Source organism: Rissa tridactyla, chromosome Z (genome assembly GCF_028500815.1).
Source record: "Rissa tridactyla isolate bRisTri1 chromosome Z, bRisTri1.patW.cur.20221130, whole genome shotgun sequence".
NCBI classification, from domain to species: Eukaryota; Metazoa; Chordata; class Aves; order Charadriiformes; family Laridae; genus Rissa; species Rissa tridactyla.
In genome coordinates, this window is record NC_071497.1 from 43,490,562 (window position 1) to 43,517,490 (window position 26,929).

Sequence of the window (26,929 nt, forward strand, 5' to 3'; positions counted from 1 at the left end):
AGTGAAGTAGCTATGATTATAGTCTTGTCTGTAACCATCCACTTCCAACTTCCTTAGTAAGCAAGGAGCACTAAGGATATTGCCTTGTTCCCGGACTAGGGATACCCTGTGCTAAAATTTACTACAGTTCAAATCTGCAAAAATGCTTTCATCCTTTTAACTGAATTATGCTATTTCAAACTTTATCCACTGATCTGTCTTCCATCAGTTTCCTCCATATTTCCATTCACACTTAGTGGCACGCTGCTATATTAACATTTGCAAGCTGTCTATCAGGTTGGTTATGTTGCAACCAGTTGTTTATTTACATTTATTTTTCAACACAGGAAGTAGAATAAAATATGTCTAGAATTATTCTTCCACAAATTCACCCAGGGAGTTCACACACCTTCCCCTGCCCTCTCTACTCCAGTTCCCTTGTTATTTTTTCATTTCATAAGCTGATTAGATGGAGTCACAAATACACACAAAATGATAAGAGCTGTCTTGGCAGCCTTCAGTGAATTTCCACCATAAACACTCTCACATCCTCCAGCAAGCAAGCCAAGGTGTTTTGTAAGAGCAACCCACAAATCTTAATACATTTAAGAAGTTAACTGAAGCTTTCACCATTTATGCTGCAGCATCTTGTAAGGGTCTAAAAACCTCACCTCCAGATTCAAGCAGTCAAAAGCAGATTTTCACACAAAGGTCTTACCAACAAACCTTGTAGAAGAAGGTGCTTGAAATGTACACAAGCAGGGAAATAGAGAGAATTATGTTGCAACAGTTACTCTGACGAATTTGAAATGGAAGTCTGGAAGTCTAGCACAATGTGAGAGTTCATCCACAGAGTAGAAAAAACAATACTGGGGTTTTTTTATTAACCCTATTTTAAGTCTTTTCTAGCACATATCACAGACCAATTATGTATTAATACTGTTCCTGAAATTAACCATCAGAACCTGCTATTGCCTCTAGCTCTAAAAGACAGAGTGAAAAGAAGTAAGGCAAGAATTAAAACAATTGCCTCTTAACAGGGCAACCCAACTTCAACCAGAATCCAGACCATTACAAACAAAATGCTTTTGTTTTGCCACTGGCAGTGAATGATTGCTTTGCTTGTCCTCCATACCTGCAAAAACACTCTATTACTACAATTTGGAAAGGTAACTGAGTGAAATGAACATATCCCAAGTTGTCTCCTTACCTGAAAAATACAAAATGAGGAGAGAAGCCAAAAGACAGGGTAAGTTATTTTTATACAGCTCTTCAACAGCTCTTGATAAGTCATCAATACTGCCAAAGTACTGGAAGCTACCAGAGGACCTGGTGCTCCCTGTCACTTAAAGTGGACTCTTTTCTGTACAGTAATGGAAAGAAGACAACAGTGGCATGTGAGCCCTGTGGCAGTCTCTGCAGCTCTTCAGCATGTGCAGTGCTTCCAGGTACGGGCAGCTCTGATGCAGTGTAGCTCAGAAACAACCACCCGCTCCACATCTCTGATGCTCTCACTGTCAGTGCCACACTCCAACCATGATCAAGCTCTTTTAACAGGAAGGACACAGTCTAAGAAGTGGGTAGGCAATGCCCACGCAAAAGATGGCATAAACTGGCATTTAAAAATATGAGGCATAAAACAGTGTCTTCAAGAAGCTCCAGATGCCTGCTGTGAACCCAAATGGGGTGAAAATTTCACCCTTTACATAAAGTCATTTCCTATGGGACACACCGTGCTGATTGCCTATTTACCCATTTCTTTTTCTGATTTTCAGTGGAACGTTTTTTTCCCTTTTAGTACACAATTACATGAAAAATGCCATTCAGTGTCAGTTTGACTGCTCCAGTTACTGAGTGACTATTTTTTTTTTTTCCAAACTGATGGCTGAAGAAGGGTGGAGAGACATTTAATGACAGGGTATCTGAGATGACCATGTTGTGTTCTCACAAGAAAACTGAAAAATGAAGCACAGCCTATTTTGCATTTCTGCCTGATGTAACTCAGAAGTTCCTTCTTATGAATTCAAAATATTAATTAATATTTTGGGGAAGACGTGAAAGAAATTTTTTTGTCTTGTTTTATAAATATTTTCAATGGCAATCTGGTCATTTTATTCCTTCCCACATCCCTACTAAGACTGTTTATTAAACCACCCATATCATAACAAGATGTCTGTATGCTAAGTTGGGACTAATTTTGCTGTCACTGAATTCAACAGCAAATGACTCAAGGAGTTCACAGGTAGCTGGCTTGATCTTTTTACTCAGAATTTCCAAGCTACACATTTAAAATGTATTGTACTGATTAATACTGACTGCAAAAATTTCTCTTCACCTCTGCCTTATTTTCCCTATGCTCAAATACCCCAGGTTGTTTATCTTCATTTATGAATTCTTGATATATACTTTTGCTGCAGGCTTTTCAGAGAAGGTAATATTTCATTATTAGTCTGGGTATTAGGTATCAGTGTGGTGTTCTAATCTCATGTCTTTCAATATTGCTTTAATATAAATTCAATAATACTGATGATGATAAATGGAGACAGTGTTTCTGGGACTTTGGACTATGGATAGATCAGACTGTGAAGCTCAGGTGTGAATGCAAACTTTGGAGAAGTTTGACATTGACTTCAGGGACAACTGAAGGTCACTTCTTTCTAATGAAACATTCAAAAGTTATTTATAGCTCACAGTGACATTTCACCATTACCACGTATACTATGCCTGTGATTAATTTTTGAAGGCGTGTACCTGAACTGTGAATCCATTTTAATGATCTTCCTAACCATCACTGGTCAAATTTAAAGAAAATAAACAGTATACATGAGGTTGCCGCCTTTTCATAATTTCATATAGTCATTTCCCCAAAAGTTTATCCTTACTAAAATATGATCTACACAGACAACTCTGCAACAAAAAACTACTGAGGTCAAACTTAACTGATATGCAAAGGCACTATTTTTGAGAGAAACACACCTGAAGATACTGAAAAACAACGACCATGTAAGACGTGACATGTTACCACACAAAACAACTTTGCGCATTCTGCCTCAGGGGAGAGTTTACTTCCTAGTTCCTCCAATAATGTCACGTTGAAATATTTAATGCAAATTTTGAAAAATCTAACAAGCATTCAGTTTTAAAGAGCTAACATCAGACATCTCTCATCGTTGCTCTCATTTAGCTTCTGCCTACTCCAGCTCTCTAAATGCAATTCAGAAAGCTTTGGACACAAAATTTACACTGAACTTTCTGCAACACTGCTCAGTTGCAGGAAGTTTTTTCTAGTCTTTGGCCAAAACTCTGCAGCTCTATCCTGCTGGCTCCATGTTGCTATTCAGGATATTTCACAATGACCGTTCTCTTTTAATACTACCCCAAAGAGCAGAGACTATGTCATATCAGATGGAGGTGAGAAAAAAGGTTACTACCCTAGCAAGATAATCTGCACCGACTACATTTCTGCTCTGCTCAAATCTCATTTGTTCCAGGAACTGTCCTCTAAACAGAATACAGAAGAAACACAAAATATACAGTAAACATCTCTGAAAAGAGCATTTGTCAAGAGCAAGTAAGGGTTATCAAAATATACATCCTTGTAGTACTGTGTCATAAGCACAGCTGAGAAGGACACGCAGTTAACAGGAGCCTACCAAAACATTACTTACCACTGTCTTCACAGACCTTCAACTACACATCTTAAGAACAAAAGCTCATGTACTTTAGCACACAGCAAAGCACCTTCGAGTCGTCCCAACAAGACAGCAAGTGTTTTATTCTTTTTGGGTTTTTTTTAATACCATTTCACCCCCATCACCAGACACGGACTGATGATATCAGTAAAATAATACAGTAATGGAGCTGTTACAGGTACCTCCATATTAAACGTACCTTCATCTGGCTGCAAAATAAATAAATTAATAAATGGGAGGGCTGAGATTTCCCCCTTCCACAGGGACATGCGCACTTGCCACTCTCTCCAGTCACCACTTCCCAGGATATAAACAGAAGCTCAAGAAAACGCGTATCAGAAAGAACCATTCTGTCATATACAGGATCCACTGCAAATGCACCTTCCACCTTTGCCATTGTTTGCCCTTGAATCTATCACCTTAATGTGACATTTGTAGTATGGTCTGAAGTACTTCTTACATACAGCATAGATCCTCACCAAATTGTTGTAATCAAACTCATATCAGAATAAGTTTCATTTCTTGTCTTCTTCCTACCTACACCGACTCAAGTAATATTTTACTCCATGATGTGTCACAGGGGGCTTTGAAGCAGAAGAGAAAGGAATGGGACTTGTCATAAAAAAAAGAGAAGTAGCAGAGTTTGATACAAAATTCTACACTCTATCTACATCTGCCTCTGCCCTTACTTACCTGATGAATAAACAAAACACTAAATGTGATCCCATTAATCTAGTTATTTTGATTGCTTTTAGTGTAGAAGCCTATAGTGCAGAATTTATAGCTCATACAACCCACAACAATTATGGAAGGTATAAAAAACAACCCTGCTTACCTTTCATCCCAAACTTTGAGTGTCTTCCAAATTTCAGAATAATGAGCATTATTACTAAGCCAGTGCACACCAGTGCTGCAATTCCTACCACAACATATACCTAAAATAAGAGGACACAAACAGATCTGCTTGTTTTGTTCTCATGACCTTCAAAGACATTCAGCATACATTCAGATTAACGCACTTAGGTAAAGTGACTCGTTTCAACTGGGAAACATTTGCACTCAGATCAAGCAGTACAGAAAACAGCCACTTGTTGAGGTTTCTTCTATCCTGCAGAGAACAGAGATTCAGACACCTCTGAGAACAACTTTTTCAACATCCTACACATTCAAGGCAGGTGGGAGGGCATACACATCATCCCTTTCCCTTCCAGCAGAGTGGCATATTCTAAGAAAACATGTAAGAAAAGCACACAGGAAAATTTTTTTTACTGTGAGGGTAGCTGAACACTGGTACAGATTGTTCAGAGTGGCTATGGAGTCTCTGTCCCTAGGGATATCAAAAACCGAGTGGACACAATCCTGGGCAACCATGCCGGCCCCACTTTAAGCAGGGGGGATTGGATCAGAGAATTTCCAGAGGTCCCTTCCAACCTCAGCTGTTCAATGATTCTGTTATCAGATGAGATAAGACTGTCTGGGATCCTCCCAATTTTTTAGCACAGTGTCCCAACTCACAAACCGCTCTCTGGTTTATGAATGCACGTGCTCTCCACTGCCTGCTGCTTTACGGAGTCACTAATGCAGGGAGGCTGCTATGCCAACCAGGCTGGCCACCTGCTACCAGTTTCCAACAATTCAGTTCAGGACAGCATGAGAGGCAGGGCAGCAAAGGAGGAGGCCCACCAATTGAGCTACTTATACTAAAATCTACTGCAAATTATTTGATCAAAAACCTACATGAAATCATGTTTTAAAAACATACAGTTAGAATTTGAAAGTTCATTGCAGCACATCATCTCCATAAGAAGGAGCTGACTCCAGCACCAGAATTCAAGCAATGGTCTTCAAATCACCTTGGAAGTCTTTGTAAATAAAGAGTTGCTCTCCTTGGCTAAAATTAGAAGCAAATTCTTAGGCTAAAAAATTACAGTTAGCTGTTCACAAAAGCATGGAACAAAGTAACTAGCAATTTTACTTGGACTGAAAAGTGATTCACTCTTTCAAAAAATGGGGAGAGGGCAAGAGTGGGGAGCATTGATTTTCTTTTTTTCCTTTTTTTATGAGTTTTGATCACAACACACTAATAGCTCCAGTCTTCTGGTAGCTCAGGGTCCTATTACAACCCATGCAGTTTTGTGAGTTGTAGAGCCAGAAAGTCCACCAGTACTACATATCAGGAAACAATGTATATACTTACAGTGATGCTATCTTCATTCTCTTTGTTGGAAACATCCGTAGAAGTGATTTGATTACTGTTATTTGTAGTGTCTCCAAGATCATTAGGCGTGGTTTCATACTCTTAGGAAAGGAAAAAAGGTTGCTTTTATAATTTTGTAATCTTAGAGGGGAAAGGGTTGTCTTTATTATTTCTGCTCTGTAAGACAGAAAGGCGACTAACAACTCTCAAGACTCTGAGCTCTCTGGAAACAATACATAATTGCTAAAGTAGCTGGAACATTTTGGGGGGGGGATCCCTGTGGTAGACAATCTAAAAATGTGTTGTGACTAACAAACTTGAAAAGAGAAGCGATCTGCACCATAATGTCTATCTTTACTGGAAAAACTAGAGTTAAAGAAGAACTCCATCCATTAAGCTATTTTTATGCGCTCTGACTTCCCATTAAAAATGAAAGACTGCCCTCTACACTGAACTCCTCCAGCCTTGTTTTCAGCCAAATATAGGGCAGTCTTAGAAATTAACTTGAAGACTTTTATTTAGCTGAGAAGAAAGTGCCAGATAGATTTTTAGCTAGTTTGTTACTATCAAATGTGAAAATTTTTTTTAGTCATTTTTATTTAAAAAATAATAAAAAATACTGTTGTGTGCACAGAGGTTACAGTCTAGCATCATAAACTGTCATACAGGTAAACCTGTGAAAAATTAAATGCCTGAGATGTTATGAAGAAATTTGATTCATCAAAATAATCCCACTGACAGATCTGCAGGAGTCAATCCAGAACTATTCCATCAAACAAGTGACCATGGCTTAATTATTTATAATTATTTAAAAATGATACACATATATTTGCAGTCCATGACTTCCTGACAAAATTTTTCAAACAAGATAAAAAGAATTAAATAGTATACACAAGAACTTACAGAAATGGGTATGAAAATAAATTTTAAAATGCATATATTTCATGATTATTTCTGAAAATACACATAACATTTTAATCTTATGACTGTAATGTGTAGAGATGAAAGAAACAAACAAGGGCAACAACTGCATCTATTACAAAATGCACCTCCAGCATTGTAATTTAAATTCACAATTAATTGCGTATTTCTTTACATATTTTGATTTAAATCAGTGCCGTAAGCCTGCTGATGAAATTTTAACTGTGAATCTGAAAAGGCAGAGTGCAGAGGCATACACAGCTCTCACTAACTGCAGAAGCAGGAACTCTTCACACCACAGAGCTGCTACTGAGAAGGGGCCGAGAGGGCCTGTGCCTCGGTACAGTTGATCTTTAGCTCCCAAGGCCATTCTGGAGAGCTCAGCTGGCAATGCTAGCAACAAGCTGCATTGGGCTTTTGATCTTCATGCATGTGTGAACACATTTGCTTTCTGCAAAGCACTCGGCAGGCTGCAGATTTTTTGGTATATGAAGCTACACAGCTACTTCTGGCACCAGTGCTACAGTCAGTACAGTCAGGTTGTCTAACCAGCCGCATAGTCTATTTTGGCTCTACACCATGCATGCGAAGGACAGGACTCTTTCAAGCCAAAATACATATTAAGTATACAGAGCTTTCATGAAAAACAAAATCTAATTTCCTGGTCTTTTATTGTTTGAATTCTCCAACTCAGCACTGCATCTCTATACCTATAGCTTCCTATGCAGCAAGGATAGAACAGCAGCAAGGATAGAACAGCAGCAAGGGCGAAACGAACAGCGTTCCTTACTCCGGGCAGCACAAACCCTGCCTGAATGGCTCCGCTGCACAAGCAGCCTGGGCACTGGGACCATCTGCCACCGTGATTACGCGCTTTGCCACAGCAAAGAAGAAAGCTCCTGCTTCATTCATTAGCAGGCAGAGCCTGCTTTATAACAAGTATCTCAGCCTGTAAGATTGGGAAAATCTTCACCAGGATAGTTTTGACCAAACCTACATTTATGGTAGCTTTGTAAGACCAATATATAAAAAAAATATTTAGAGCCTTTGCTGCTCTGGCTCTGTAATACAAACTTTCAACAGGGAAAATTTTTTGCTCCTAATTTTACTTGTAAATACCAGTGAGCAAAAACCAATGCTATTTACAGTTCTGTTTATGCTCATGTCTGTACTAAGCTACTGGAAATCACACCCTGAAGGACTAATGAGAACCATGCAGAGTGTTTCAGGTCTGGTCTGTGAATCCTTTGAATGCACTTTTATATTAAAATGGGCAAGAGCTAAAGTAGGCCACATCGGTACGGTGGTGTTGCATTGCCATCCCCCGCTGTATAACTGCGAAGCGCTTACATATGAACTGCTGCCAGATCTTCAAAGCCTCTCGAAACGGGTGAGCCAGGCAAGGAAAACGCGTACAACAGCCAAAACCAGGTGATTCTGAGTTAAACAAATTCCTCTTCATTTCACTATGAAATCCTGACACGGACACCGAGCACTCCGGTACAGACAGGGTCACGCCTCTTGACTCATGCATGCTATGTGGGACTCCTATCGCTTCAGGGCCAGGTTCTCCAGTGCCGCCTACCTCAGGCAGCCACCTATGACCACGCCAACTGGGGAGAACCACGGCTGAGGCCGGGCAGTGTTTTGCAGCCGTTTTACAAACCTGGGATAGAGATGAGAGCATGGTCACACCAGCACCAGGGGGGTCTGTGGGGATGGGTGATACGGGGCACGGTGTCTCTCTCATGTTCACAACCGCGTCAGAAGCAGCAGCCTGGCACGGAGATGTGAACTTGGAGCCAAAGGAGCTGGCTTTGCATTCGATTTCCTGCCCAGCCCCGGGCAAGTCACTTTGTTTCTCTCGGTGGTTTCCCAGACAGGGCCAGGACGGCCTCTCCTCCCCGCCTTTTCTGCCAGGCAAGCCGGCGGCATCAGCGGCTGCTCCGCACTTGCGGCATGCCGGGCCCGGCAAACACAACGTCATGCAGCCAGCTGCCACCTCGCCAGTTTTTCTGTTTCCCGCTCAAAATGCCTAACGGGAAACGCTTGGGAATCACCTCCCATGGAGCACAGGACGCAGAAAGGTGGTCAGAGGGGTACTCGAGGTTGGGGTCCCCTTGCCCTCTGCCGCCTCCCTCTCTGTCTCCTCACAGCCTGGCCCTGCCTGGCCATGGGCCCTGCTAAGCTGGGCCCACCCGCAGGCCGGTGGCCCAGGGCAGTGCCCAACGGCCAGGGCTGGGGCTGCCCTCATGTCCCCCAGCTCCTGGCTGCCAGGCCCTGCCGTGAAGGAACCCCACAGGGAGCCCCTGGCCCTGCTGTGCCCCGACACTCACAGGGAAGTACTTTGCAGCTGCCATTAACTTCAGTCGTAGCCAACAGACTGACAGACACACAGCTAGTCCCAGCGCACAGCAGGATCAAATCCTCTGCCACTGCCTCTACCCTTTATAGCGGGCACAATCCGCAACATGATTAGCATGGGCCTCTGAAAGATGCATTTTGAAGAGAAGAGGGTGGGGGCCTGAGGGGGGATGTGCTTTAAATCTTCTTTCCAACATAATCTAAGTTGTAGATAAACAGGTTAGCATAGAGACAGAGCCGTCTGAAAAAAAATTCATGAAAACATGAAAGTCTCCAAGTGAAGCTCATCTCAGGGGTCCACCCCACTGTCAGCCATGCAGGCAGTGGTTCTCTGAAGAAGTGTAGTAGTTTCTAGACTTTCCAGCCAGCCTCATTTATTCACCTCACTAACTGGACTTGTGAATTTGGAATAATTAAGGAAACACTCTGGACTACAAAGTGTTTCTCAAAGCAGGCACTGAGTCATTGAAACAAAGATCAAAGACAGCAGTTTCAAACAGCAGAAAGAAAAGCCATGAATAAAAAGGAAAGCTTTCATTAGGACTAGTCTTGCAGGTTGTGATCTCCTAGCACAACTGGAAGCACAAGTCTCAGCAGAAATCTACCCAAGCCAACTGAAGCACAGCACTCACATGGTTAAAGCCATATACAGGCATCAGGACCATGATAAACAGCTCAGAATCAAGATCTTCATGCATACAGCTTATATAATACAATACATGTAAGAAATTGTGCAAACCATCACCACTTTGCCACCCCCCCGCCCCCCCCCCAAAAAAAAAAAAAAGAATTTAGAAAGAGAGGGAGGGTAAGCTATCCTTTAGTATTTCTAAGCACTTACAGCCAAATTGATGCTTCAATTGCACATTTGCTAAAGTTTAATGACATGGAATGGAATCAAAGCAATAACATTTAAATCAGCTTAAGGAAACTTGAGTCATGGGCCATTTCATCCAAATAAAAAGTACTCCAAACAGGATCCAGCTCCTGCTGGAAGCTAAGGGTATTTGGGTATGTTGGTTAGGATGGACTTTCCTGCTCACCAGAAGTATACCAGAAGCATTATGTAGAACTAGCCAGTTACTTTTCATTCTGCAGCTTCTATTCTAGTGCACACTGGCTCTTACTAGGTACAGACCAAAACATTATGCCTAACTAAAAAACTAATGTGAACACTGCGTCATCAAATCCTCTGGCACGCACTCAGGTATCACCAAGGTGATGGTCTGCTTATGCAAGAGAGATTAAGGGAAGGTACAAATGAGCGGACAGAGCAAAATAAATTGCCTACAGGAAAACTTACTTGTGCCAACCTCATTTTTAAGTGGGATTTAGGGGTACATTTTTGGCGGCAAACACGTATGGAATCATCGCTGAAAAAATAAATTAAGTTATATAAGAAGAAATCACGAACTCTCTTTCCTCCAAGAAATGCCTCCAAAAGGTTCACAAAAATCTCATGCCTGTGAGCTACATCAGACAGCTGTCATCCTACAGGATCAACTGCAACCCTTCCTAGCAGTGGATTTATGCTTCTCCTAATGTGAATCAAAAGCAGCAGAGTAAGTAAGTAAAATGTCACATTGCCCTCGTTTATCTTAAATAATACAAGGCAGGAGAAGAACCAAAAATACAAAGTACTTTTTAGAACTGTGATATAGTAAGTGCCATTTCAATTTAACTGAGCCTGACATTCAATCTTTTAATGGTTTCAGTCCCTTCATTTCTATCATTAAAAGCAAAGAAAAAGAAAATCAAATATATACCATAAACGTCTGGATCCACAATTGGGCCACTACCTGTACATGGAGAAGAGAAAAAGAAAAGAAAAAGCCTTTGTAAATAGATTGCAAATGCTGGAAGAATAAGAGTTTCTTTAGGAATTTTTTTAAGAGTTGATACGATATTTGCAATAGGAATGATCAGAACCTACACAAATGCAAAGCAAGATCAACATATTGCAGTACCCATTTATCAGATTACATTTACAGACATTTTAGAGCTATCCCAAAGGTTAACATTTTGCTTCATGCGAAACAGCTAACGCACAGGGCACTAGCTCTGGCAAAGGCAGGTGTATTTCCGAACTGGGCACAATTCTGCTTTCCGCTGTTAATGTATATCTGGAATATATGCAACAATAACCATTCCTGTTGAAAAATCAATGGTAAAATTCTCCCTGACCTTAAGTATAAGCAGACTTCAGTGAGCATCACTGACTTTTACCTGGTCAAAAAATTTTGCTATTAAATCACTGTGAGAGCAAACCGGTTCAGCTGTGAGCTGGCAAGTTAAGGGATAGAGGTAGCAATAATCTAAACAGCACCATTTCATTTGCTCTGTAAAAGGATGCTTCCAAGAAGCCAGCTGCACAGCCGATACACAGACAGAACTCCTACCAAAAGAGTCAGATGTCTCAAAAGCCAGCCTTTACACAGGCAAATGGATACCCATCTAGTCTACACTTTTCTAAATTTTACTAGTTCCAGTTTTGCAGCTTTTTCCAATTACTGCACATATGTAAGGCTGAGCACATATGTGAGTATAATGCACAGAACGCCCACTGAAATTAGCGTACTATTAGACTATTCATGCTTTGAAAGATACTTGTGTTGTATTTCAACATACCCGTTCATTCTGGTCTACAATGTATTTATAGCATAGCTTATGCAGTAGGTTCCTAATCATCTCTTCCACATTTTTACTCTTTCATTTTTGTTAGTTTGAAAATAAAATTAACTGAAAGTTAAAATCTCTGAAGATGAGTCAAACTTCAAAAAGCATAATTCTGTTTATAGTACTATACAGTAAATCCATAGCAGTGGCATTACACTGGCATAAAGCCACTGTGAAGTACGACCAGAACACCATTGTTTCTGCTTATGTCAACAGCATGAGAATCTGTGCTGAAAATACTAAGCAGAGTTGCAACCTATTTGCAGAATGGCAGCAGATAACTAGGTTTATTTTTAAACACATTTGAAGATATTCTAGTATGCAGACATATAGGTTAACAGACCCCATGAGAACAGTCATGTCAATCTGCAGAAATAAGTAACAAGTGAAGAAAGCTTGTACTGTCTGTCCTCAAGCAACTTATGACCAGGGTTTTCTGTCCACAGAAGTTCATGGATTCATTTTTTCCAGTATAAAACATCCACCTGAAAGACTGTATTTCTAATTTACCTTCTGTAATCTGAAGGCAAAAAAAACCAGCAAAATTTCCAGGCCTTTATTCCTGAGTTAAATGGCAACATTTTTGTTACTGTTAACCAGAATTGGGATAAAGTAATCAGATTAGTTTAACCCCTAACTCATGCCAGGGATATAAACTAGGAAGTCATCAACTCCATCAAATACGTTTTATATAACTAAATACTTCAAATAAAGTTGAAAAAATCAAGATGCTGGACAAGACCCAAATTTTTATTTAGTATTCCCTACATAAAAACATATCTACTCAATCATCGAAACATCGGTTGACGCTACTTTAACACTAAACTTCACCACAGTAATTTTGCATGTTTACATGCAACTATTTTTAAGGCAAACACAGAACAGCATTGTTTTTCTGGTCCCTGTTAGAATAAGTCTCTATTAAGAGACTTATTCTATTCACTCATCTTTACAAGCTACATCAACTACACTTGGTTTGCTCGCTTCTTTCTTTATAAAGTTGACATTTTTAAAATAAAGCAGCAGCAAAAGACTCAATCCAAAAACATACTTCTGCAAAACAGCCCCATTTTGTTATGCCACACAAGCAAGATGATATTTCCAAGGTGTATTTAACGTATTCTTTTACTTTGACAAGATACTACGTGAGTTGGATTCCTTCAGCTGAATTCTAGAGTAGAGAGCTGGTAGATGCATCAGCTTAATTAAAAATACTTACTATTGGCAAAAATTTCTCCTGTATTCATTAGCTGTTTTAGGACCACCGATGAGAACAGCCTCCAGAATAAAACATGAACATTCCTTGCTTACTGTTTGCTTCAGTGTAATCTCAAACAATCAAATTATCCCCAGCACAAACAGCTTCACAGGAATTCAAAAACTTTAGCAGATTAAAGCTAGTTAAAAATTTAGCTAATAGAATATGAAATTTCTTCTTCCAGGCCTTCGTATTTAAAACAAAGTCTTAATTTACATCATCAACTGTGTTACCATCAATTGTGCTACATGGTTTGTCTTCCTCTCCTTTATGCCTGCATCCTCAGCCTAGGAAAAAATGTTCTGCAAGTAGCATGCTGGAAGTTGAAAGCGTATTAGGCACAAATCCTGTCTTCATTGTGTTTGATGCAACTTCAAAAGTGGAGTATTACACTGCTGATGACAGAATATGTTTCAGACTTAGTTGTATGCATTTTAGATAGACATATGGATTATAGGTGAGGGGTTCTTTTTGATTTTCTTTTTTTTTTACCTTCAGAGCATTTGCCCATAAGTGATGCAATAACCATAGAATCAGTTTAAAGATCAGTGAGTATACCCCACCCCATGAAACATCAGGGCTGGTATTTAATTCAGGCATGAAGGCATGGAAATGAACATAATACCAGGGCGTGGGCCTTAATCTTTATGCTTCATTGTACAATATGTGGGCCAAAAGAAGAAACTACACAGTAACAACAGCACTGAAAAAGCCTTTTAAGGGTTTGAAAAAGCCTGGCAGTGCTTTAAATAGTAATAGTTTAAAACAAAAATTTTAATACAATGCACAGAGGATTCTAGTTTTTTAACACTTGCTTTTATGCCAGCTTCAGCGGAGGAGACAACAATGTTGTGAAGTTTTCTAAAGCTCAATGCCACGATTCTTATAGGAAAAAGCTCCACAAATAAAAACAATATTGAAGAGGCTAAGTAGATAAGCAATTCCCCTATTGTTAATTTTTAAGACTGGTTTGGTGCCATCCACTATGCATGAACTAATTTCTAATGCAGTTACATCCTGTCTATACATAGTCCAGTTTCCTCTATACTCTTTTTGTGAAACTTGATCCACCAGAGAGTTTGGGAAATGCTTAAAGAACATAGCACAGATTATCTTGAGAGATTTATATTCCTTATGAGCATAAAGAGGATGGAACAAATAAATAATGCTGTCTTTCTAATTTGGAGAAAACCTACAGTTATATTAACTGATTTAAAAGGCCACAACTGTGAAATTTTCAGTGTACAGGGGAGAAGCATAAAGGAAAAACAGAACAGTAAAAGGGATTTGGATCAAAGACAAGAAACGATAAATTGACCTAAATGTATTAGATGAGCTGTTGTTCTGTTAAGAAAATGAAGCCAGGTTCATATTAAATAACAAGGGTGTGAGAGAACTTCCATTGTACACAGAACATCTATGAGGGCAACTGTTTTTCTGAACCATTATAATGCAGTATTAGAAGATGCCAGTAGCTGAAACCATGGCATGTTTCTGTAATGAATCTATTTAAGGAAAAGCTCCGGAAAAAAAAAAAAAGGAGAGAAGCACTAAGGACAGCAGGAGTGAAAAACAGCCTCGTTGTGTCAGTTCTTCACCTTCTCCTTCTAAGGGTGGGAAAGCAAAAGACCTGCTGTCTCTTTCCCTACAGGAGACTGAGCTGATAGGGAAAAATGTTAAATACAGACCATATTTTTACTATCTGTAGCCTGCAATGTAGGAGAGAGAATTTAAATATTCACATTTTTTTCTGCCAGATAACATTAGCACTGCACATTGCCATTTCAAAAAAGAAGGCTGCTATTTATATCTCATGGCTAAAAAGCCAAAGGTACACACATGCTCACATTTTCAGATACGACTGCAATCATTTGCACAAAAACATGCCTTTGTTTCCACTCCAGCTGTGCAAGGCCCACTCAGTTTTTTCCACATACAGCAATATGCTTACATGTATGCCTTCTTACTCTTACTGTCACTTCACATATGGTTTTGAAGATGTGGAAAAAGATCAAACCACGGTGAACACAGTGGTCCCTGCAGTAGTCCCTGCAGTTCAATGAGTTAGTCCACCTTGAGCCTGCTCACATAGCATTTAGGAAGGCTGAAACAGAGCTTTTAGAGAAGCTGAAGGTGCATATATTTAACAACAACCATCTTGAGCACGGATATTCTTAGGGAAGTAGGTGCCCAACCTCCACTGAAACAAAAGGGAATTGGACATTGAAATGCGTGTGAAGACTGAGACCTTGTCCATCCTGCCTCTAGGTTACTTGTTTTCTCTCCAGCTCCCTCTGGTGTCCTAAACAACATATTATCATTAACTCACTGGACTGCGCTATTGATTTTGCAACAAGGCACTAGATGCTACATAAGCATCCCCCTGTGTCCCTGGATACACTGTCTAATTGCATTCATATGCAGTGCAGAAAACTTACAGAGTGGCTGAGTTAGCACTCAGTGCTTTCCAGGATCAGAACGGAGGCTTGAGAAAACAATTCAGAAACAGCAACCTTTTACTAGCCTTAGCTGGCACTTAGGATGGTTACTCAATGGGAAGATTTACAGAGCACTAGCATGGCCTGCCTTAAGAAACAGTAAAGAAGAAAATGCCCAAGAAAAACATGATTTTACAACTAATCTTGCAGACATGCGTTCAGAGAAAAAAAAAAAAAAAAAAGCATATCAAAAGCTTCCTCCTAAATAGTTAAACTGGCCAGGAGCGCTGTCTCCACAGTCTCATCCATTTGCAATTGCTAACATAAAAAAACCCATATACTCACCATCTCCAGGCACTGACATGAAATGAGCATCAACCCGTTTTTCATCCTCTCCATACTCATTCTTTGCCAGTAAGGTATAAGCACCATTATTCAGGTGGGTAGGATTGTCCAGCTGAAGGCAGCCGTGGTATTCACTTTGATTGATAACATGTATTTTAGTACAGATGTATTCAGACTCATTCAGTATAGCCCCTTCATAGAACCACTGCAATGTGGGCTTAGGGTTCCCTTTCACAGTGAATGGAATACACCAGTGGTGGTCCGGGGTTGGAGATTCAATAAACGTGATATTTGGTGCAACTATATTGGAAAAAAGAGTGAAGAACATCAGAATATTCCGAACACATCTTTCCTCCCTTGCCTCCCTCCCCCCAGAAGTTATGAGGGAAGTATTCCTTACTCATCAGTACAAAAGTATGTTATTAGTAGGAATGATGCCTATTTGAAGGATACTCACACAGAAACTCACCTGCTCTGCCTAGGGTACTATGCTTACAAGTGAAATGAAGCCATTCTTCAGAAAGAAACAAAATAAACTAGTTTCAAAGACTGAACACCTGTTAAATCAATTAAACCCTGTAAGGTGTGGAAAGTTCAGTTACTGGATCACTGAGAAAGAGAAGAGGGACTTTTTAACTTTGCTGAAAAAATGGTGCAGAGGAGTGCTGAAGGAACACAACAGTATTGAAAATATTTAAAAGTTGGCCAAAAGCAAGTAGTACTTGAAATATATTCAGCTAGGAATCCAAACTTACAGATTATTTTCTTCATAGAACCAAAGCCAGAACAGATGACTTAATTCCCTGGATTCTTCTGTCAGGGAAAGACAGCTTTCTACTACACATTTTCTCATTCTTTGTTCAAACCTGCTAAATGCCTCAAGTTTACAGACTTGTTCTGCTTCCCTCAGGAGATTACTCCAACACCTTGCCCATTATTTCACTATTGGGAAATTTTCCTTGATATTTATTCTTAACTGCATCTAATTTCATCTAGTAATACTCCCTTTTATCACTCATAACAGTACCAAGCTCACGATCTCATTTACACTGTTCGAACATTCCTAGTTTATGTCCCTTCCCATAGCTATTACATATCCAATTTCAACCTACAAACCTACATCTACAGTGATTTTTCTAGTTTACTCTGTCATGACCACATGCTGAACAAAGTTTGCCATCTACAAAGCGTTCCATTCCCATCCTCAATTAAACAGAGGGTTGCAACTTGTGAAAACATGCTGTCTAGTTCACGTAAAATGAATTCAGGCTGGAATCTTAGATCTAAGAATTCAGTGCCTCTACACTACACGTCCCTTCCCCCTTCCTTGGCCCTGACGAATAAGCATATTCTCCAAAGCTATGACAAATAAATTTACATCTGGCAGTATGAATGTTGCAAGTGTGTTATTTTTTGAACAAAGCAGTTATTGCTTTAGATAATAAGAACTTCAATATTTGTAGTCTCTTACAGTTAACTCTATTGAGCCTTTTGATGTGTTCACACTTCTTAATTCCTAAGACAGTGTGTATATACGTGCACACCATTACAAACCTTCCCACGCTGACAGTGCCATTGAGTATTTTGGGTTTCAGACCTTTATTTACAGATTGTTCTAACTGGAAGATAAAGTGCTTAGAAATACATTTTTTGCAGAATGCAGGGCTGAAAAAGATAAATACAACAACTGCTGGTTGGGCTACTCCCAGCATTAACTGCTGTAGATAGTCCACATGCCTTAATGGTATTTGTTCAACAACCTGTGTGCCCAAAAAATATTTATACCCACAAGAGTTGCTGCCAGTGCAGTTTGGCCTCAGGAGCTGTATGGAGGCCTGCATACGTACAGAATACCGTGAGCTCAGCAGAGGCTTGGTCCTCTCCCACAATGTTCTCCGCTACGCAGGAAATCCACAGTCCACTGTCCATGGATGAAACGTTCTTTATGGTTAGCGAGGCAGGGTTCTTACTTGTGTCACTCTACAGGTAATCAGAAAAACAGGTATGTGTCAACCACAGTATAAAGAACAAGGGAGAGGCAGGGAATCACCGGCAACAGATGAATGGCATTTTAAATTTTCCGTTCCTTTTAGTTGTATCAGTCCATAATTGATCAAAGATTTACTTTAGTGTCTTACCTAAACAGATACAAAACACATACAGAACAAAATGTAACCGTCAGTGGCAGTGGATTCAGAGCTCCAAAAGTCCTGCTACAAACACTGCACTCAAGCATTTTTCTGTCCTGTCATTTTCAGTTTCTGCCTTTTTTTTAAACACCTCTTCCCCTCTATCTGTACACTTGCTCATCCATCTCTTCCACTTCATGACTCATTTCTGTGGTCTATCTCTGCTCTCCTTGAACATTTCCTTCACTCCTGTATTTTATTCAATCCTTGCTTTACTCTTACTTTTGTCTCTTTTGTCTACACTTGCGCTTCAACTGCTGCCTTCTGAGCTCTACTGCACCTTGACAACAATGTGTTGTCTTCCTCCTCCTAAGCCAAAATTTTTCTTGAAAGCTTGTTCTTTTCATGAAACCTCCCACAAGAAATTACGTACCTTCTACTATCTAAGCTACTGCCCAAGTACCGGTTTACGTGTTTAGACACAGGCTAATTAAGGTAAGAATGACGATTCTTGGAAACCTTGATTCTTATGATTCTTAGAAAGCTCAATGTCCATTTACAGCCTTTACAGCCTTAAATGCCATATTGAATATGCAGCTATGCAACATCGAAGTAAACAGGGCTGAATTTAAAAAAAAATAAAGCTAGGAAGCCGGTGGTTAAAGGCTCTTGTTTTCTTAAATCAGTTCCTTCATATGATCTCCAAATAATTACTATTTCCACATGGGGCTTTTGTACTTTAAAATTTTAAAAATAAAACTAGAGCTCTGCAGAGCTCTTACGAGAACTGAAAGACAGGCTAGTCAAATTCTATACATGCCCAATACAATGATCTCAAGGAAGAAAGTACAAATTTTACATAATTTTTCATAAAATGTGAGACTATTTTCTTAAAAAGGAAGGGAACAAAAACACATTCAGAAAATAAACATTAGGAAAATTTTTAAAAACTACTTTTGAAGTACTTTTCTTCGTATACATATACATATACACTTCAGTGCTGCACAGAACACAAACAAATAATACACTGCATCTGTAAAACCTGCGACTTTCAGTGGCAGCCAATGGGGACATGTGGGAACACTCCTGGATACAGTCATGTGGGATGAGAATTTTGAACCTCAAGATGACACCTTAACTCCACTTAAGTTAAATGCCCCTTTGATTTCACTGTGACACTAGGGGAGGTGAGTGGAAAAGAAAACACCCCATTACACACTTCTCCACACGCAACTCTGAGGTAAGCAGCGCTCAAAGCAGAGGGGCTCAATCGCAGGCTCAGGGCTGAAATCTAAAGCAAGAAAACTCTAACCAACACCAACCGGATTATACATCAGCACAGAAGCTGAGAGTGTACAGTTAGCTTTGCAGGACTGGAAGTTAGTTTTAACTTTTGTTAATGTCTCTCTCTGTAAAACAGCAGAGAGAGAGAAAACAGGTAAAAGCAGCATAGGAGGTGAAGAAAAGGAAGTCAGAAACTGAGATATGGAAGTGAGAGAAAGGAAACCAAAAACAACACTCACAGAAAAGGGAAGGATAGTTGTGAATGGCAAATGAGGTTTAAAAGGCGCTCATTCTTCTGCTAGTGAAAAGACTACTGTGCTCCATGGCTAAGGTTGTAGCTAGCCTGTATTCTGAGCCCCTCCGAAATCTCAAGATGAAGTTATGCCAGGACAGAATGTTTCTGGAAGGCTTGAAGCAAACTGACCATGGCATTTCAAAGATAGGAGGGTTAAAAAATGAGATGATCTCACTTTTTGAACACCATCCCACATTTTTTTTGTCTCATAACTCAGAAAAGAAAAAGAAAAAGAAACAGAAACAGAAACAGAAAAAGAAAAAGAAAAAGAAAAAGAAAAAGAAAAAGAAAAAGAAACAGAAAAAGAAAAAGAAAAAGAAAAAGAAAAAGAAAAAGAAAAAAGAAAAAGGAAAAAGAAAAAGGAAAAGAAAAAGAAAAAAGGAAAAAACACACCTTGGCACAGGTTCCCCAAACCGTTTTAATTTCTTGTTCTTGATGATGACTGATGCCTTTGGGTAGTTTTTCAGATTAGAGAAAATTTTAAAAATAAAACTAGAGCTCTACAGAGCTCTTACTTATGAAAGCTGAAAGACAGGCTACTCAAACTCTATACATGCCCCATACAATGATCTCAAGGAAGAAAGTTCAAAGATTATGAGATCCCAGAGGTCCTGTCTCTTCCGCACTGTAGGAACAGCTTTGGAAGTACATATCCCGCACTTTGTATAGACCAGGAAGCTTTGAACAGCCTGCACCAGTATGAATTTAGAAAAGCCGATGCCATAAAATTGTAAATAACAGAGGGTCTTGCCCACCATGTAAATAATGGCAATTTAAGAGGTCAGCAGCTGCATGTTGAAGCTGCATGCTTATATGCCTCTTCTTACCAACAGTTCCATCAGAAAGCACTTAATCATTGTATATCCAGTGTGGACACAGTCTAAGGTAGGGACACAGAACACAAAGATCTCAGAAAACAAAATTCCCCCTGCCTAGATGATTTTATTGAGGAAACATCTTCATGCCTCATTAAAAAAAACCCTGCCATTCTTTTCAGTAAAACCTTCACTTCAATTTCCAAGGCTTCCTGTTTTTGATTTGTTGAAGGATAAATTAAACAAGCCACAAAATAACATTTACAACCAAACTGCAACACATAAAGCTTTTGGCATGAAAATACAAAAAAATTAGAGACACAAAGCTTTTTTCATTATTAGAGTACATTAGATTTATTCTCTGTATGCAGGAATTGGTGATAATCAGAAAGCCCTTGTGTTTCAGTATCTGATTCACCACAATACTTCCAAAAAGTTATGGTACTCTCATATACAAGTGAACATCCAAAAACCAGAATGCAAATCAGGGTCTCAAGGAGCAAATGTCTGCCATTCTCCAACTGCAGCAGTCACTCTGGATTGAAAGTAACTGGAAAATAAAGGTAATCCCAACATTAATGTTCTAGTTCATCTTTTTAATAAAAAGTTAACTAAAGCTGGACACGAACCTTCGTTCCATCCTTCAGCAGGGAACTCCTGTCTCTGAATTGTCATGTATTTGAATATGAAACTTACCTCATGGTTTGAAACAAGATTAGTGAGCACCCAGGACACATTAGGGGGTGGCCCGCCAGTAGTATCACAGTACAATGTGATGCTCTTTCCCTCCACCACGGTGATATTGTAATTGCTTAAGTTTGCTGAGGGTAAGTCTAAAATAGAAACAAAACAAAAGAAAAAAAACCACATGCATTTGCATTTGACAGAAATAAGACACCACTCAATTCTAAGCAAGCTCTATAAATGCAACCAAAAACACAGCTATTCACTGTGGTCAGTTACTATACAGTCAGGGTGCACAAACAGCATCTTTGCAGACATGTCCTTAAGCTGCTACATAATGTTTTTCTCCACCTCCTGCACTTCAGGTCCTAAGAAAACACTACTACATGTGGAAATACATTAAGCTAATCATATAGGGAAATAGGGTGAGCAAACAGAAGTTACCCTAACTTCATTTTTTAACTTCGAAATGAAAAAAACACCATTCCCCTATTTTTTATAACAGGAAATTCAATCTGTCTCTTTGTAACAGCTGCAAAGAAACCTCTATTTTCCATGAACTGACATTGTGGTATTCCCACTGTTCTCTGCAACACTAGCAGGAAAATCCCACTAGCCCCCAGTATCACGCAAGAGAATGCCGCCCTCCCTCTCATACAGAGACACAGCTCATAGAAAGCTGGTCAAAACCTAGATCTTAAGTACGAAGTGACGGGCACAGAGCACTGAACACATCAAACCAGAGAAGAGAAAGGAATTGCAACAGCATTGCACAGAGCTGCTATCCAAGGCACCTTACCAGACTTAGCTATTGCCCTCAGGAAAGCAGAAAAGCAGTGAGATTGTACCACTCACCAGGAAACAGGCCAAGGATCGGCGCTCTCCCTCCACCTCACAGAGCTATAAATCACTTTGTATCTCATTCTTCAGCACCCAAAGCAATGAGAGCTTCCCAAAGGAGTAAATATATGCTGAACACTTACAAAAACACAAGGAATTATAGACTGACCCTCTTCAAAAATAATGCCAGCAATATCAACAGACTTCAGGCACAGTGGACCTCACATTTCATACTTATTTACATAGCAAATAATTATGCAACATGCTAGAAATATCGTATCTTTCTTAAAAGATACTGTGCAATCATTCGGAGCTGCTACACTCTGTAAAAAGCCTTGGCCTCCTTTATGAGGCATTTCTTATCAACTGTTCCAGGCAAGTTTTACTTGCAATTTATCACCTCAAATACTCAAGCTTATCTGCTGTGCTGGATATGTATGCATGAGCTTGCAATGACTTTTTCTGAAACAATGGGTTTCCTTGGTTTTTGTGTGTTTTGTTTTTTTACTTAAGAGTACAGTAGTTTCATTACAGACTTGCAGGTATTGAATTTTAGCAGAGAATTTTTGCTGATGTAAAAAGTCCCATACAAACAATTAACCACCAAATCAGCGTGAACACATTAATATGTTTGCTAGAGCTTCCATAGAAGCTATATGTATCGGAAATCTCCCTTTAAGTTTAATTAGTTCAATAAAAATTAAATGAGAGGAAGTAATACTAAAGAGAAGACAAATAAGTTTCCAGGCAATGCTTTCTTGCCTAATAAGATTTGAAGATCAGCACAAGTATACAATAACTGCTTAGGCAATTCTCCCAGTGCTTTAAGCAGTGCTGTAATATGATTCCCGTTATAGGCATCATGGATTTCTTCTATTATGTTCACTTTATAAATCATATGTTGAAGTTTATTGAGACAGAGCTGGACAGTTTGTACGCCTTGATGCAGTAATCTGTTAGCGAAGGTAGCCATCTGCTCTCGCCTGCTGTGAATTCAAATCTCAGCAGTGTCTGTCAACTAGCTGGGCAGGAAATAAAACTAATCTTAGGGAACATTTGGATATTAATTATGCTGGTTAGGGAACAAGGAGAGAAGTAATGAGATCATTTGCTTTGTAAAGTTACACTTCCACACCACCTCTGAAAACCACTCCAACTGGTCTTGCCAGACCTGAACCTGCGAAGAGATTAAAGTTCCCCACTTCTTCCGGGCCTTCCCTTCTTCTTCACCTGGGACAAGGTCTACATAACAGATTAGTGTTTCACTGTGCTGCACAGTGAAGCCTGCACAGCTCCTGCTAACACATCATTTCATGTGAAATGTGTCATGTAAGCAAAAATAAAAAACAACTTTGGTCCTTTAGAGCCTTCCTTTAATACCTGTTAAGTTCTGAGACAACTTCTTCTTGCAGTGTGTTTATTTACAGGATAGGCAACTGAAGTTTAATTCATCTGGTACTGGTTCTGGTTCCCACACAGAATTTTATCTAGTTCTGTTTATTTGCAAAAGTCTGTACTTGTCATGTTGGTGTCATATCTCTGAGAGAATAATATAACAGTGCTTATTATTCTACAGATTCCCAAAGTCACATTAAAAATCAGTTGCAAGACCTGGCAGAAAACATTGTCGCAAAAAAGTATAAATAGAATGGAATGGCAAAATAGAATGGCATGGCATGGCATGGCATGGCATGGCATGGAATAGAATAGAATAGAATAGAACAGAACAGAACAGAGCAGAATAATCACATTATTGTGTGTGTTTTCTTTTGCTCCCTTTCCCAGTCATAAGAGGTGGGTGTGAAACACATAAAATAATTGCCTTGGGATTCATTTTTTCTGGTCGGATACCTTGAGTTAGTGAATTTTAACTGCAAGGTCATTTTGGCTTTTATTTCCAGTGGCATCCAGACTGCTCCACAGCAGAATACACACTAGTTGAGAAGTGGCTCTGTTTGGAAAAAGCAGACAGTAGCCTAAGACCTCATATCTAGAAAATGTGATACCCTGGACTTACCAATAAAGCAACGAGACTAAGCAGCAAAACCTGCACTGAAAAATAACTGTGTTTAGAAACCACAATGCACCCTAAAAGACACATAGGCTGAGTATGTATGCTCAGCGTAGTGTGAGACCCTTTATACAAGTCAGTAGCATTTTGACACCTACACAATTACAAAGATATCCAACCATGCTGCATTTACTCCTGACTTAATTTGGTTAAATACAGTGTTTTAGATGCTATCACTTCTGTTGATACAGTTGTACATTTTAAAGGACTTTGTATACAGTAATTGATACAAGCAATCAGATATCAGGTTCAAATACTTTTGTATACTGCCAGCATAGTAAGTTTAGACTGTAGCATAAGAGCCCACGCAAGGTAGACATGACATCATCTTTCCACAAGTCCCATCTTGATATCTGTCAGACAGAGATTACCCTGTGCCCCAAAGCTCGAAACATAATTCTGGATATCAGTAATAACACTGCTAGTATCCGATTTCTTCTTTAAGTTTGCTATATTCTTGGCCCCAAGAGCCTTCTGCAGCAACGAGTTCCACAGGCATGCTGTCCAGGCCATACACAAGAGCCATTCCCTTTTTCCAGTCCTGAAATTCGTCTGTAACATTCAAATTCATTGAGAGCTCTCCTGTTCTGATGGGACAGAGCAAAGAGAGTTTCTGAATGATCTTCTGAAGACCACTCTGTTTTATTTCATTTTCTCAAGTCCCTTTTCTTCTCAATAATCTATACAAAGCTTTTCAATCTCTACAAAAATAGGAGGACAGAACCTGTTGCTGAGAATTTTAAACTGTAATGTAGAGAGTTACGTAGTTCAATAGGTAAAAGTGTACACAAAAATCCATGTGTTTCATTATGTATGGGTGCTTAACAGCTAAGTTATTTCACCACATACAGAATATCTGTTCTCATATTCAAATTGGCAACACTCTATTCCCGGAAATAGGTAGCTCTGGATTAGAATAAGCAGCCACTTCCCTCACCCCAGCACAACCGGACACAATAGAGACAAGCAGGAGGAACTCATTTATGTCAGCTGAGTCTCTCCAAATACCATCTCATGCTTTAGAATGTACAAACCCTCCTTTTGAGGGGGGGCGCTATTTACCTTCATAGACCATCATTAGTGCAAACTGATGGCCCGAGGCCATCAGACAGTGGAACTGTCAAGTATTGCTAGGGAATGACTCATATCTCCACTGTGCACAGCTGGGACTTCAGCAATCACAAAACCAAATACTTCGGATGAAATTTTCAAAGGTTACTACAGCATTTGGCTACACAACTGTCAATGGAAATTAATAAAAAGAAAGTGCCTCAATTCCTAGAGGGCTTTCAAAGACTTCATGCTGCTACTTACTACTTTCTACAGAAAACTCATGCTGGCCTTGGTAGAGCCAGACTGTCACCTTACGTAAAAGGAAGGATATGACCTAATTAAGAAATAACTGAGTATTAATACAAACTCTGTAGTCTGCACCTCACCTCTCAGAACTAAGCTAATGCTCTAGTCAATATACTACAGCAACTTTTATGCCATCCTTTGCACACTAAGTTCCTGATTTTCATCAGCCTGTGGACAAACTCCCAGGAGTCTAGCCATGACGCAGTGTCACTAAATGGTTTTCAATGTGGCCCATGACGTCTCTTTTTTGCTTGCCACATTTTTGCAGGTCAGTCTGTTCTGTGATAAGAACAAGCACTTACCAAGAAAAAATGGACAATTTTTTTCCTCAAAACTAGCCAACTCCATCTGAATTTTAATAAGGTCATTTTAATCCTTACCTGAAATCCTTAATCACTTTTTAAAAAAATATATCTGACCCAGAATGATTAAATTAATACTGAGACAACAACCATCTATCAAACGGAACCATGTAATGGCAAACTACCAGAACCACTGATTTACAAAATATCCCCTGTAAATTGTAAGATACAGTGGCCCAAATCGAGTCTGCTTGCCACACATAAGGTTTAAATACAGGCCAAGGTTCTTGGCTCCCTTGTTTTTGCCTTTTCTCTCTAGGGAGAAAACATACGACTAATTACAGCACTACAGTACAGCTTGGTAACACCCACTACTTGTACTGTCTGGAGCCTGAAAACAGAATGGTTGACAATGCAATTTGTTAAGAACTGTGCAAATGGATCTGCAAATTTCAGAGGTCCTACCGGCTCCAAACAGGTAGTATCAATGTAAGACGTAAGAAAAACAGAGTTTTCTTATATCATTCTAGTAAAATTCTGCCTTGTTCAAAAATACAGGAATGTTTACAAATTCCAAGGGTCTTTTCCTGTGGGCTTTTATGAGTTTAAAAAAACAAAGCAAAAAACTTCCTAGTAATTCTAGCTATAAAGCTAGGAGCTGTTGGATATCTAATTCACCTCCTGTGTTTCACTTAGCGACTGTCTGCAGCCAACAAGCTCTGAGCCAGATTTCAGACATGGGGTAAGTGGGCATGTTTCCACTGAAGTCTGCAGAACGACAGGGCCAAAAATCAGCCTGGCTGCATCTTTAGAGCACTATAGACAGGATATTCCCCAAAAGTTTACATGCAAAACATGAATTAAAGAAATGTAAAACACTGTTTCCATTTCCTGTTGTATCACAACCACATTATCAAAATGCTCAATACATAGAGATTATTGCAGAAATCTCACATAAATTATTCCAAGATGACAACCACAACCATATTCAATGAAAATAAAAAAAATATGTTGCACAAATAAAATACAGAACTAGCAGAAATGAGGAACATTTAGAATATTATCATCTTTCATATATCTTCTTTTTTCTGGAGCCCAAAGATCACTTCCCTCTCCAGCTACAGGGAAGAGAAGCCCACAACTTCTCATTTCACTGCTCCAACCACCAGGCGCTACTCTCCATTTCTCCACTATAACTTTGCTATCATGCACAACAAAACTTGAAATTTCCCTTGAATTAAAATTAACAGTAAGGGCACTAATCTGAAAGGTGTAAGGGG

At 39.5% G+C, this 26,929-nt stretch overlaps 1 protein-coding gene across 8 annotated transcripts in view; it reads right to left on the minus strand.

The window, feature by feature from the left end:
- NTRK2 (neurotrophic receptor tyrosine kinase 2) overlaps positions 1–26,929 on the minus strand; it is a 210,892-nt gene that overhangs the window by 148,340 nt on the left and 35,623 nt on the right. For all 8 annotated transcript variants that reach the window (XR_008463732.1, XM_054185016.1, XM_054185015.1 and 5 more), the window contains exons 6-11: positions 21,090–21,226; positions 17,718–17,850; positions 15,871–16,170; positions 10,920–10,952; positions 5,869–5,969; positions 4,507–4,606 (exon numbers count right to left, since the gene is read on the minus strand). Coding sequence is in view for 7 of the 8 variants with exons in the window: in XM_054185016.1 (XP_054040991.1) it covers positions 4,507–4,606; positions 5,869–5,969; positions 10,920–10,952; positions 15,871–16,170; positions 17,718–17,850; positions 21,090–21,226 (804 nt within the window). In the remaining variant the exon portion in view is untranslated. The remainder of the gene's footprint in view (positions 1–4,506; positions 4,607–5,868; positions 5,970–10,919; positions 10,953–15,870; positions 16,171–17,717; positions 17,851–21,089; positions 21,227–26,929) is intronic.